This window comes from Anomaloglossus baeobatrachus, chromosome 4, assembly GCF_048569485.1.
Source record: "Anomaloglossus baeobatrachus isolate aAnoBae1 chromosome 4, aAnoBae1.hap1, whole genome shotgun sequence".
Classification (NCBI taxonomy): Eukaryota; Metazoa; Chordata; class Amphibia; order Anura; family Aromobatidae; genus Anomaloglossus; species Anomaloglossus baeobatrachus.
The window spans coordinates 231,640,427-231,653,222 of NC_134356.1; the positions used below are offsets into that span (position 1 = coordinate 231,640,427).

At 43.7% G+C, this 12,796-nt stretch overlaps 1 protein-coding gene across 1 annotated transcript in view; it reads right to left on the reverse strand.

Annotated features, from left to right (window-relative positions):
- ALDH1L2 (aldehyde dehydrogenase 1 family member L2) overlaps window positions 1–12,796 on the reverse strand; it is a 111,044-nt gene that overhangs the window by 14,099 nt on the left and 84,149 nt on the right. Inside the window, exons 20-22 of the mRNA XM_075344738.1 lie at window positions 8,220–8,385; window positions 7,873–7,978; window positions 5,428–5,627 (exon numbers count right to left, since the gene is read on the reverse strand). Coding sequence (XP_075200853.1) covers window positions 5,428–5,627; window positions 7,873–7,978; window positions 8,220–8,385 — 472 coding nt within the window. The remainder of the gene's footprint in view (window positions 1–5,427; window positions 5,628–7,872; window positions 7,979–8,219; window positions 8,386–12,796) is intronic.

Genomic DNA, 12,796 nt, shown 5'->3' on the forward strand with positions numbered 1-12,796 from the left:
TGTACGACATTGTAAAACACTGGGTAAAATTGTCACTGAAAAAGTCTTGGGAGGATGGCAAACTCAACTTTAGTGACCAATGCCAGTCAGCTACTGCCAAGGCAAAGTAAATAATGAGATGCATTGAAAGAGGCATAGCTGCTCATGACACAAACATAGTATTTCAAGTGTGGCTGCACTAGTGACCAATATAAAGGAAAAACTATGTACTATTTTGGTCTCCAGTGTATAAGAAGTCATAGCTGCACTAGACAAGGTTATTCATGGAATGGGTGAACTGTAATACCAAGACAGGTTATTAAACTTGGTTATTAAGCTTGAAAAAAGAAGGCTTAAGGGTGATCTTATCACAATGTACAAATAAATGAGGGAACAGTACAGACATCTTCCTGGTGATCTTTTTACACCTCATTTAGGCTTATGACGGAGACAAAAGGACATCCTCTATGTCTAGGTTACAGAAGGTTTAGATTCTTTCTTGTAAGAGCAGTGAGACTTATGAAACTATCTGCCACATGATGTTGTAATGGTAGAGTCACTACTAAAATTCAAGGAGAGTCAGGATGCCTTTCTTGAAAAATATAATAATACCGGTTATGTGAACTAGATTCTGTAATTGAATGTTGATTCAGGGAACTAGTCTAATTGCCGAATGTGAAGTCGGGAAGGAAACCATTGAGTTTTTGCCTTCCTCTGAATAAACATGTTAGGCTATGGGTTGCACTTAATCGACTTAAGGGAAAAACCTGGTGACAGGTTCCCTTTATCAGCTGCCACCAGCACAAGTGAGCCCTTATATACAGCATTCTAGAATACTGTATATAAGAGCCCACGCTATTCTGTAAAACGTAAAAAAGACCTTTATTATACTCATCTAGAGGGCGGTCGGGTCTGATGGGCATTGCTGGTCTCAGTCCAGCGAATCCTCTAACTTGTGTTGTCACCGTCCTCCTTCCCAGCCCAGTGTGGATGACACATCCTACGTCATCCACACGGTGCTTCAGAGCAAAGTGCTGTACTGCGCAGGCACAAGGAAAGGTCAAAGACCGCCTACTCCACATACTCCACTACTACTACAATACTTTATCGTCCCTCAGCAGAGCAGATAACAGTGCACATGCGAAGGAGCGCAAAGGCGGCCTCTGTGTGGATGACGTTAGGACGTGTCATCCACACAGGGCTGGGAAGGACGACGGAGACTGCACATGATGGTGGAGGAGCCAGACCCAGTCTTTTTTACTAGCTTACTTTACAGCTTCTAAGGGAAAAACCTGGTGACAGGTTCTATTTAAGTCTGTCTACCTTCAAAGTTAAAAATTATGAAACTATAAACTGGATTCTGTAGTTGATGAGCAACCAGTGCAAAAACTGGCAAATGGTGGTGGAATCAGTGTTGTAGTTGGACAGAAATATGATCCTGGCTGCTGCATTCATGACATATTGGAGAGAAGAGTGTTTAGTAAGAGGGAGACCAATTAGAGCATTAGTCCAAGCGAGAATGAATCAGAGTGACAGTAATTATTGCAGAGTGTTGCAAGCGAGTGTTACTATATATTGAGTGAAGGAAAGAACTGAGTCAAATAGAACCCCAAGACAGTGGGCATTCTGCTTGGGTGTTATGGTAGTGTGGCACCCCTGAGGCTCAGGTCGCCACAGGGTACTGCACTCCACTTAGGGTGTGGTGCTGATCATGGATCCAAAAGGAGGTCGGTACCGGTTTCATCATCCACAACCACATTCACACAAATGGGTTGCCCCTTCCCCACTGGGGACTGGGCTAGGGTCAGTTATAAAAGGGGTTTCCAACAGTGTGTGGCATTTACATAATGCCATCACTACAGGGGTCCCAATCCACTAGCTTAGGACCTGGGCAGGGGGAGGATCAGCCACCAGGGGGAGTTAGGAGCCATACAGACAGTTTACAGGAAGCTGGAGTTCTCCAGGAGGAGGGACAGTGAGCAGACATCTTTCCCGGTAGCTCCTGTGGGACATATGAGTTTTATGGTCGCTGAGGAGGATACCGAGTCAGTTCCCCCAGGACCAGCGCTGTTCAGGGTGCAGCACCCTAGGGTGGTGTAATTCCACGTTGCATCACCATATTCTGCCGGACAGAGAAGTTTCATGCTTCTTTGACCACCCAAGTTTCCAGAGTCAAGTGGCATATAGGACTTCCGGGCCTCGATCATGGTCAGACTCAAGGGGATCCCCGCAACTGACATAGGGAACCGTACTCTACCTAGTACGGAGGGGACTCTAAGTGCTTCAAGCCACAGGGACCTGCACTAAAAAGCGAAGTGAGGAAGGGCCCACAGACTACCGGACCGGTTCTGACCTCTTGCGGATCCGGGATCGACCTGAGCCCATCACAGCAGTGACCAGTATGACTGGGCTGGCAGCTGAAGTTGTGAGTAAACTACACCCTGAACCCGCAAAGACTGTGTTGGCTCGTCCTTACCGGCACCGCCGCCCGGTGCCAACGGCCATTATAACCCTCATCATCCACCCGGGGCCTGCTCTGCCTGTGGGGAACGATACCATCCCGGCTGCCATAACACCTGCCCCGGTGAGGAATTCTGCAGCGGCGGCTACTCCCTGGCTGTATACCACAGGTGGTGTCCCAACAAACTCTTCCCAATACCCCGCTTCCCCCACCATTTACTGTACGCCTTGGGCAATGGAATCGGACAAGGCCATCCGTGACAGCGCCTGACCCAACCCGAAACAGCCCGGCAATGAGTAGGCTAACCACCTGCCCCGTGGGGCGCTACAGTAGAACTATACATGGATATGCCAATTTCAGATTAGGTAGGTTAGTAGAGGGGTGAATATAAGGAGATTTGTTTTAACAGATTCAGTTTTAGATAGATGGAGGACATAATGTTAGAGACAGCGGCCAATTACTGGTATTTTGAAGTAATGCAGAGATGGTGTCGTGAGAAGTATATAATTGGTGTCATCCGCATATAGATGGCACTGGAAACCAAATCTGCTGATGGTTTGTCCAATAGGGGCACTGCATAGAGAGAAGAGGAGGTGGCCCAGTACTGAACCATGAGGAACCCTGACAGTAAGGGCAACAGGAGAGGGGGAAGAGCCTGGAAATTATAAAAACGAAGGAGTGGTCAAAGAGGTAGGAGGAGAACCAAGAGAGAATGGGGTCCTTTCAGTCCAATAGAGTGGAGCATAGTGATGAGGAGCTGATGATCCACAGTGTCAAATGCACCAGGAGAATCAGCAAGGAATAGTGGCCCTTATATTTAGCTGTTCAAAGACCATTAAAGAATATAGTAAGGGCAGCTTCAGAAGAGTGTATAGAGCGGAAATTCGATAAATAAGGGTCAAGAAGAGAGGAATTTGAGAGACAGTAAACTAGACGAGAGAGGACCAAGCATTCCCATTCCAAGATATAAAGATTTGAGACAGGTCTGTTAACAGTCCTGGTTGAGGAATATTTTGTTTTTTTTTAGTAGAGGGTTTATGAAGGATTTATGATAGCATGTTTGAAGGAGGAGGGAAAGATACCAAAGGGAAGAGGTTAAACATTTTAGTTAGGTAGGTACTGACATGGAGAGGGGCTGAAGAAGGAAAAGGGAATAGGGTCACTGTTGCAAATAGTAGGGCTAGAAGAACAGAGTAACTGGGTAACCTCTTTTCTGTAACTAGTTCAAAGATGGAAAGTGAACTTTATGAAATGCAGTAGGGAAGAGGAGCCATGATATTGGGGGATAGGGAGACTTTTTAATGTCAGAAATAATGTAAACCTCTGACCATATTTTCCTCTGAGAGACTCTACCTCTCTAACATGATCTTTTTATAAGCCGTCAAGTAACTTAGCTGCAAATTAACACTGCAGCTGTTTTTCATCAGTGTCACCTACTTTTACAGCCTTTTGTTAACTGTCCAAACTTTTTGCAGATGTGTAGCTGCCATCAATTTGTAAATTAGTTATTTTTTTCAAAAGAAATGGAAAAATGTCTAACTTTTACCCTCTGATATATCTTTTTTTGTTCTGTTGTGAATAAAATCTGGCTATAAAAGGAGATTATCAACTTATTGCATTTTTGTTTTCTTTACATTTAACACGGTGTCCCAACTTTTTGGAAATTTTGGGTTGTAGCTCTAGCTGGTCTCATGACATGCTCATTTGAATATAAGGGTTATGCAGACATTCTTATCTTTATCTTCATCGGAAGTACACCAGCCTTATCAGGTCTAAGATATCTATTTAAAAATTTGTGCAGTTTGTATTGTGAAATTGAGAGATTGTAGCTCAGTTTCAACTCATTGTTATAATATAAGGAATGTAAAACCATCACAAGATACTTAAATATTTCTATATATAAACAAGTAAGCAAAGATTTGTTAAGCCTATATAAATGTAATGGGCACTGCATAAGTTACTGTTATGGACCGATAATTATAATCACTTCTAATTGCAGCAATTCTGTATACCATGATGATAATAGTGCTGTCATATACAAATGTGAATAATGTCCCACAGGTTCCATTGAACAATTCAGTCACATAACATTATGACTCTATATTAAAAATAACTTGGAGTCTTTGAGACAAAAGGGGGCTTTACACGCTGCGACATCGCTAATGCGGAGTCGTTGGGGTCACGGAATTTGTGATGCACATCCGGCCGCATTAGCGATGTTGCTGCGTGTGACACCGATGATCGATTTTGCATCGTTGCAAAAACGTGCAAAATCGCTCATCGGTGACATGGGGCTCCATTCTCGATTATCGTTACTGCAGCAGTAACGATGTAGTTTGTCGCTCCTGCGGCAGCACACATCGCTATGTGTGACGCCGCAGGAACAAGGAACCTCTCCTTACCTGCCTCCCGGCCGCTATGAGGAAGGAAGGAGGTGGGCGGGATATTCCAGCCACTCATCTCCGCTCCTCTGCTTCTATTGGGCGGCCGCTCAGTGACGTCGCTGTGACGCCGCACGGACCGCCCCCTTAGAAAGGAGGCGGTTCGCCGGTCACAGCGACGTCGCCGGGCAGGTAAGTATGTGTGATGGGTCTGCGCGATGTTGTGCGGCACGGGCAGCGATTTGCACGTGTCGCACAACAGATGGGGGCGGGTACCCACGCTAGCGATATCGGGACCGATATCGCAGCGTGTAAAGTAGCCTTTAGTCATAAAAGGGCTGTAGGATATAGGCTGCTGTGGACATAAAAAGAATTGAAATGGTAGGTATATTATTAGAAAGCCTTTTCTTGAAACACTTCAAGTTCCAGAGAACGCCCCAGTAATTTGGAGGATTTGTCATTTCTGTTATCAGATTTTGCTAAATACAGCAAATCAAGATTTGGTGTCACAGTAAAATCAGCCCACGTACAGAAAACAGATCACTGTATATATTTTCATTTTGCCGGTGCAATATAAAATGATTTTCTAGTTAATGAAATATTTACCCAAGTCCTTGCCAAATCCAGACTGTTTAAATCCTCCGAATGGTGCCGCCACATCAGTTTTGTTGTAGGTGTTGATAAAAACAGTTCCTGCTTCCAGCTTTTCACTCACATACATGGCCTTGCTAATGTCTCTTGTGAAAACTCCGGATGCTAGCCCATATTCTGTGTTATTGGCTCGTGCCAGTACTCCATCAATATCACTGTATCAGAGAAAACTAAAACAGGTCAAATCAAAGCTATCTGCATCTAAGGTTCGTCTTAGAATTAGAGCTTGGTTAAAGGATATGAAGTTGTGAAAAGACACCTGGTGCAGTTAGCAACTAAACCACCAGGTGTCACTAAAGTACAACCAAACAGGATATACTAGCAGAAATTCTAGGAGGAGCAGAACCCAGGGGAGAGTAATCAAAACAGGCCAAAGTCGATGCACAGAGAGGTAACGTCAGGACAAAAGGGGAAACCGAGACAGGGTCAGAACAAGCCGAGGTCAGTAAACCAAGGGAGTCAGTCAGAGGGTAGGGAAGAGAATGGACAACAGAGATGGGGAAAGAAAGGAGGGTAATACAACAGGGGGTCTATGGAGGGAGTTGGGTAATACACCAGGACGGGCAGAAACAAGGAGGTGAGACGAAGGGGGTCACAGGGAGGTCAGGGAAAGCAGACACGGGCGGAGGAAGGCAGTCAGGAGGGCTGGAGGAGGGGAGCGATAGCAAGCCAGGATCAGGGAAGACACGAGCTGAGCACTAGCCAAGCACAAGCCAGGAACTAACTGAAGCCGGAAATATCACTGGCAGCACGACAGAAGGGTCTGCTCTGCTATAAATTGGAGGAAGGTCCAAATCGAGGTTAAAAGGACCCCTCCACCATGGTCAGGGAGAGGCTGAAAACCCGGAGGGGATTGCACTGGGTAAGCCAGCTCTGCACGGGGCTTGCCAGCAGAGCAAGGCAAGAAACTGACTCTGCAGGACGACGGGCATGCAGAGCATGGTTATGACAGAACTAAAGGGAATCTGTCAGCAGGTTTTTGCTATGTAATCTTAGTACAGCATGCTGCAGAGGTTGAGACAGAGATTTCAGCATGTCACGTTACACATTTTGCCCTGTTTACTTAAACTGAGTGTTTTATCCCTAGGACATTATCATTGCTGTGACGAACTGGTTCTTGACACATTGTGCGACTCTGCCTCCTCTTGTGATCAGCACCCCACTGTCTATTGCATTGTACATACAGAGCCTGGTGTGGGCAGGGTTAGCTTTCTCAGGTCTGCTGCATTGCTAAATCTAAAAACTTTGATTGTGTCAAAACAGCTGCACACAGTAATCTAAGTGATACATTGTTGGATTCGGGGTCTCTTTGCCTATATCATGCTGTTCTCAGATGAGGTAGCAAACCCCACATAACAGATTCTCTTTAACCGCTTCACGTCATGGCAATTTTCTATTTTTGCGCTTTTGTTTTTTTTTCTCCAGTTCTTCCAAGAGCCATAACGTTTATATTTTGCTGTTTGATGGCCTGTCTTTTGTGGGGCGTACTTTTTAATGAAAATATTCATATTACCGTATAGTATTTTGGAAAATGGGAACAAAAGTTGCAAAAAAAAAAGTGCAATTTCACACTTGTTTTTTGTTCGTTTTTTTATTTACCATGTTCAGTATATAGTAAAACTGACCTGGTAATATGATTCCCCAGGTAAGTATGAGTACGTAGATACCAATCATAAATAGTTGGGTTTTTTTGTTAAAGTAGTGAAAGAAAGTAGAGAAATTGTAAAAAAATTAAAAAAAATTATTGCTTTTGTCTCCATTTTCCGAGACCAACAACATTCTCATTTTTCTGGATCTGGGGCTGTAAAATGGCTTATTTTTTGCTCCCTGACCTGACGTTTTTACTGGCACATTTTGGGGTAGATAAAATATTTTGATTGCCTCTTATTGTAGTTTATTGTAATGTTGCTGCCAAAAAAAATGCAATTCTGGCGGGGTTTTTTTTTACCCTATTTACCAAATGGATGAATTTATTTTATATTTTGATAAACATTTCGGAACACAGCGATACCAAATATGTGTAGTTTTAATTTTTTTAATTGTTTTTTTTTTAGTAGGGCATATTTTTAAAAACTTATTTTTTTTTACTTTTTATTGTATTTACTAGTCCCCTTAGGGGGAGCTGTAATCGTCCCACCGCTTGTGCTATACAGAGCAGTAATAACGACCTGGTGTGAATGCTGGCTTGCATCCGGCGTTCACAGGAGGAGCGTAATTACAAACTCGGGTCACCAGCTGACCCCTGACTGACATGACAACTCATCAGCACCACGCGATCATGTCATGGGCATGACACACTCCCTACCAGCGCCTGTAAAATCCCATCAGAGATTGACTATATGTTGACAATTGCAATATATTTCTGAAAGGATTTCATGTGAATCAATTAAGAGGACATACCCATCTTTGAACTTGGAGATGACCATTACTGGTCCAAAAGATTCTTCTTCTGCAATGTACATGTAGTCTTCCACATTTGTGAATACAGTGGGTTCCATGAAGAAACCTAAAAAGTGTAAAAGAATTAAGGATAAAACCCAAAGTTTACTACCATTTTAGTATAATATACATTTACATTTTTCACCCATTATTACTAGAAATTATGGAATCACAATTTGCCCAATACAGCAGTTCATAGAATACAATAAGGGAGATGATTTGCTCAATATTTTTTTAAGTTTTCCAAATGCAAATCTCGAACTTAACATACCAATTCCCTAAAGTATCCTAGCAAGCATGTTTTTCACCTGGCCGAGGCACTTGTCTGGCTCCATAAACCAAAGTTGCTCCTTCCTTGACCCCAGTCTCACAGTATTCCAGCAGTTTGTCTAAGTGTGCCTTGTGGTTCTGAGGGCCATGATCGGTAGACCTGTCCAGAGGGTCTCCTATCTTCATCTTTTTAATTTCTTCCACCTACAGGATGGACATATTGAATAAAATGTATTACAAAGCATTATTGGAAAACAAGCATGGGGAAAGTTGGAGCAGACATTACTATAAGGGGAAGAAGTCTATTTTAATATGTACTCATAGTAATTTTCTATTTTACCAAATGAAAACCTCAAATATAATAATCTGCTAAGATTCAAAAGCTCTACGTAAAGAAGCACTTCCATGTATGTATGTATGTATATATATATATATATATATATATATATATATATATATACTAGCTGTACTACCCGGCTTCGCCCGGGTTAAGAACTGCTGCTAACAAAGTAGAATGTATTAACAAAAATGTATTCTGCACATAAAAACCACAAAACATAGATAGAAGTGTAATTATTAAATTGTTGCCTATATTAACCAATCAGAGCTCAGATTAATTAACTGTAGCAAAATAGAAGCTAAGCTGTGATTGGTTGCTATTGGCAGCCTGATAAATCTCCAGGCAACAGAAAGCCCTCCCCCCCGACAGTATATATTAGCTCACACATACACATAATAGACAGGTCATGTGACTGACAGCTGTCGTATTTCCTATGTGGTACATTTGTTGTTCTTGTAGTTTGGCTGCTTATTAATCAGATTTTTAGTTTTGAAGGATATTACCAGACTTGTGTGTGTTTAGGGCGATTATGTGGCGAGGTTGGTGTATGTGTGGTGAAATGTGTGCTGAGGGTGGTATATGTGTTCAAGTACGTGGTAGTGTGTGGCACATTTTGTGTGTGTGCTCATATCCCCGAGTGTGGTGAGTATCCCATGTCGGGGCCCCACCTTAGCAACTGTACAATATATACTCCTTGGCACCATCGCTCTCATTCTTTAAGTGCCCCTTGTTCACATCTGGCAGCTGTCAATTTGCCTCCAACACTTTTCGTTTCACTTTTTCCCCATTATGTAGATAGGGGCAAAATTGATTGGTAAATTGGAACGCGCGGGGTTAAAATTTCACCTCACAACATAGCACTCAGCGCTGCCCGGGATAGTAACTGTTTCTCTGTTTCTCTCCCATTCTCTGTCTGTCTCCCCCTCTGTATATATCTCTCTGTCTCTATCTCTTTGTCTGTCTGTCTCTTTCTCTGACTGTCTCTGTCTCTTTCTCCGTCTGTCTCAATCTCTTTCCCTGTCTGTCTATCTCTTTCCCTGTCTATCTATCTCTGTCATTTTCCCTGTCTGTCTCTTTCCCTCTCTTTCCCTGTCTGTCTCTTTCCCTCTCTTTCCCTGTCTGTCTCTTTCCCTCTCTTTCCCTGTCTGTCTCTTTCCCTGTCAGTCTGTCTCTTTGTCTGTGTCTGTCTCTTTGTGTCTGTCTCTTACCCTGTCTATGTCTGTTTCTTACCGTGTCTGTGTCTGCCTCTTTCCCTGTCTGTGTCTGTCTCTTTCCCTGGCTGCATTGTGACATGCCAACATTCCATATAAGGGCGTGGCTGCGCATTCTTCTGAAGTTCTGGCTGCACTGTGGCTCCCAGCTCCATTCGCTTTAATGGAGGCAGGTTTTTTGGTGAATAACTGTAAAGCGCGGGGTTAAAATTTCCCCTCAAAACATAGCCTATGACGCTCTCGGGGTCCAGAAGTGTGAGTGTGCAAAATTTTGTGACTGTAGTTGCGATGGTGCCGATGCCAATCCCGGACATACACACATACACACATACATACACACATTCAGCTTTATATATTAGATATACACACAGTCATATGAAAAAGTTTGGGCACCCCTATTAATGTTAACCTTTTTCTTTATAACAATTTGAGGTTTTGCAACAGCTATTTCAGTTTCATATATCTAATATTTGATGGACTCAGTAATATTTCTGGATTGAAATGAAGTTTATTGTACTAACAGAAAATGTGCAATCCGCATTTAAACAAAATTTGACCGGTGCAAAAGTATGGGCACCTCAACATAAAAGTGACATTAATATTTTGTAGATCCTCCTTTTGCAAAAATAACAGCCTCTAGTTGCTTCTTGTAGCTTTTAATGAGTTCCTGGATCCTGGATGAAGGTATATTTGACCATTCCTGTTTACAAAACAAGTCCAGTTCAGTTAAGTTTGATGGTTGCCGAGCATGGACAGCACACTTCAAATCATCCCACAGATGTTCAATGATATTCAGGTCTGGGGACTGGGATGGCCATTCCAGAACATTGTAATGGTTCCTCTGCATGAATGCCTGAGTAGATTTGGAGCAGTGTTTTGGATCATTGTCTTGCTGAAATATCCATCCCCTGCGTAACTTCAACTTCGTCACTGATTCTTGCACATTATTGTCAAGAATCTGCTGATACTGAGTTGAATCCATGCGACCCTCAACTTTAACAAGATTCCCGATGCCGGCATTGGCCACACAGCCCCAAAGCATGATGGAACCTCCACCAAATTTTACTGTGGGTAGCAAGTGCTTTTCTTGGAATGCCGTGGTTTTTTGTCTCCATGCATAATGCCTTTTTGTATGACCAAACAACTCAATCTTTGTTTCATCAGTCCACAGGACCTTCTTCCAAAATGTAACTGGCTTGTCCAAATGTGCTTTTGCATACCTCAGGCGACTCCGTTTGTGGCGTGCTTGCAGAAACAGCTTCTTATGCATCACTCTGCACAAGGAGAAGCTGTATGGGAGAGTGCGCTGTATTGTTGACCGATGCACATTGACACCATCTGCAGCAAGATGATGCTGCAGGTCTTTTGAGGTGGTCTGTGGATTGTCCTTGACTGTTCTCACCATTCTTCTTCTCTGCCTTTCTGATATTTTTCTTGGCCTGCCACTTCTGGACTTAACAAGAACTGTACCTGTGTTCTTCCATTTCCTTACTATGTTCCTCACAGTGGAAACTGGCAGTTTAAATCTCTGAGCCAACTTTTTGTATCCTTCCCCTGAACAACTATGTTGAATAATCTTTGTTTTCAGATCATTTGAGAGTTGTTTTGAGGAGCCCATGATGCCACTCTTCATAGGAGATTCAAATAGGAGAACAACTTGCAAGTGGCCACCTTAAATACCTTTTCTCATGATTGGATACACCTGCCTATGAAGTTCAAAGCTCAATGAGATTACAAAACCAATTTAGTGCTTCAGTAAGTCAGTAAAAAGTAGTTAGGAGTGTTGAAATCAAGAAATTGATAAGGGTGCCCATACTTTTACACCTGTCAAATTTTGTGCGGATTGCACATTTTCTGTTAGTAATATTTCTGGATTGAAATGAGGTTTATTGTACTGAGTCCATCAGTTATTAGATATATGAAACTGAAATAGCTGTTGCAAAAACCCAAATTGTTATAAAGAAAGAAGGTTAACATTAATAGGGGTGCCCAAACTTTTTCATATGACTGTATAAAATACTAGAAGGTGGCCCGATTCTAACGCATCGGGTATTCTAGAATTGATTGTGTAGTTAATGTATGATCTTTGTTATATATATATATACTGTATATATATATATATATATATACTGTATATATATATATATATATATATATATATATATATATATACACACAGTATATAGATGTTGTGTGTAGTTGCCAAGTGTTTGTGTAGGGCGCTGTAAATGTTCTGGGTGTTGGGGTGTGTGAGAGCGGTGTTGTTTGTGTGTTGCGTGTGTCTGTTGCGTTGTGTTACGTCCGGGTGGTGGAAACTCTGGACCGTACACCGGTTTCTCCTGAGGAGGCAGCCAGGCCGGTCACCCCGCCAGAGGGTCCTGATGCACAGCAGCCGAAGCACTATTGGTAGCTAGACAGTCCGTAGAGGAGCAGGAAAGGTGTATGTTGCTGAACCCACGGAGTTCTGGACGGTAGTCCGGGTGACGAGGCTCAGGGTCCGAGGCCGGGTTGTAGGGTCAGGCGGAATCCGGAACCTGCTGAGCGATGGGGCGGGTCACCAAACGGAGCCAGGGACTGGAGACTGGCGGAGCTGCAGAGGTGGTGGAACATCCGCCGAAGTCACCGTCAGGGTCCAGGGATGGACTTGGTTCGGAGCGGCTGGCGTGGCAGGACAGGCTCTGCGAGACAGACAGGGTTAATATAGGGCAAAGCACAGGGTAAAGCAATACGGGGACCTGAACACTAGCTTGCTAAACACGTAGAACAGGCCCCGCCCACCAGGAAAGAGAACCCTAATATACCCTGTACCTGTCTATGCAATATCCTGTTTCTGGGTGCTGGCCCTTTAAGAGAGGGTCAATGACCGCGCGCGCGCCCTAATGCGCATGCGCGAGGCCCGTGTGCCAGAAGCCAGTCCAGGAAGCGGTGAGGAGGAAGCAGGAGCGCCCGGCTGAGTGTCCCATGTCGCAGAGGAGCGCCGGGAGCGGGGAGCAGGACACAAGGAGGGTGCAGGCGAGGAGGACGGGACCGGGGTAGTGAGCAGGGGACGCCGGCGGGAACCGGG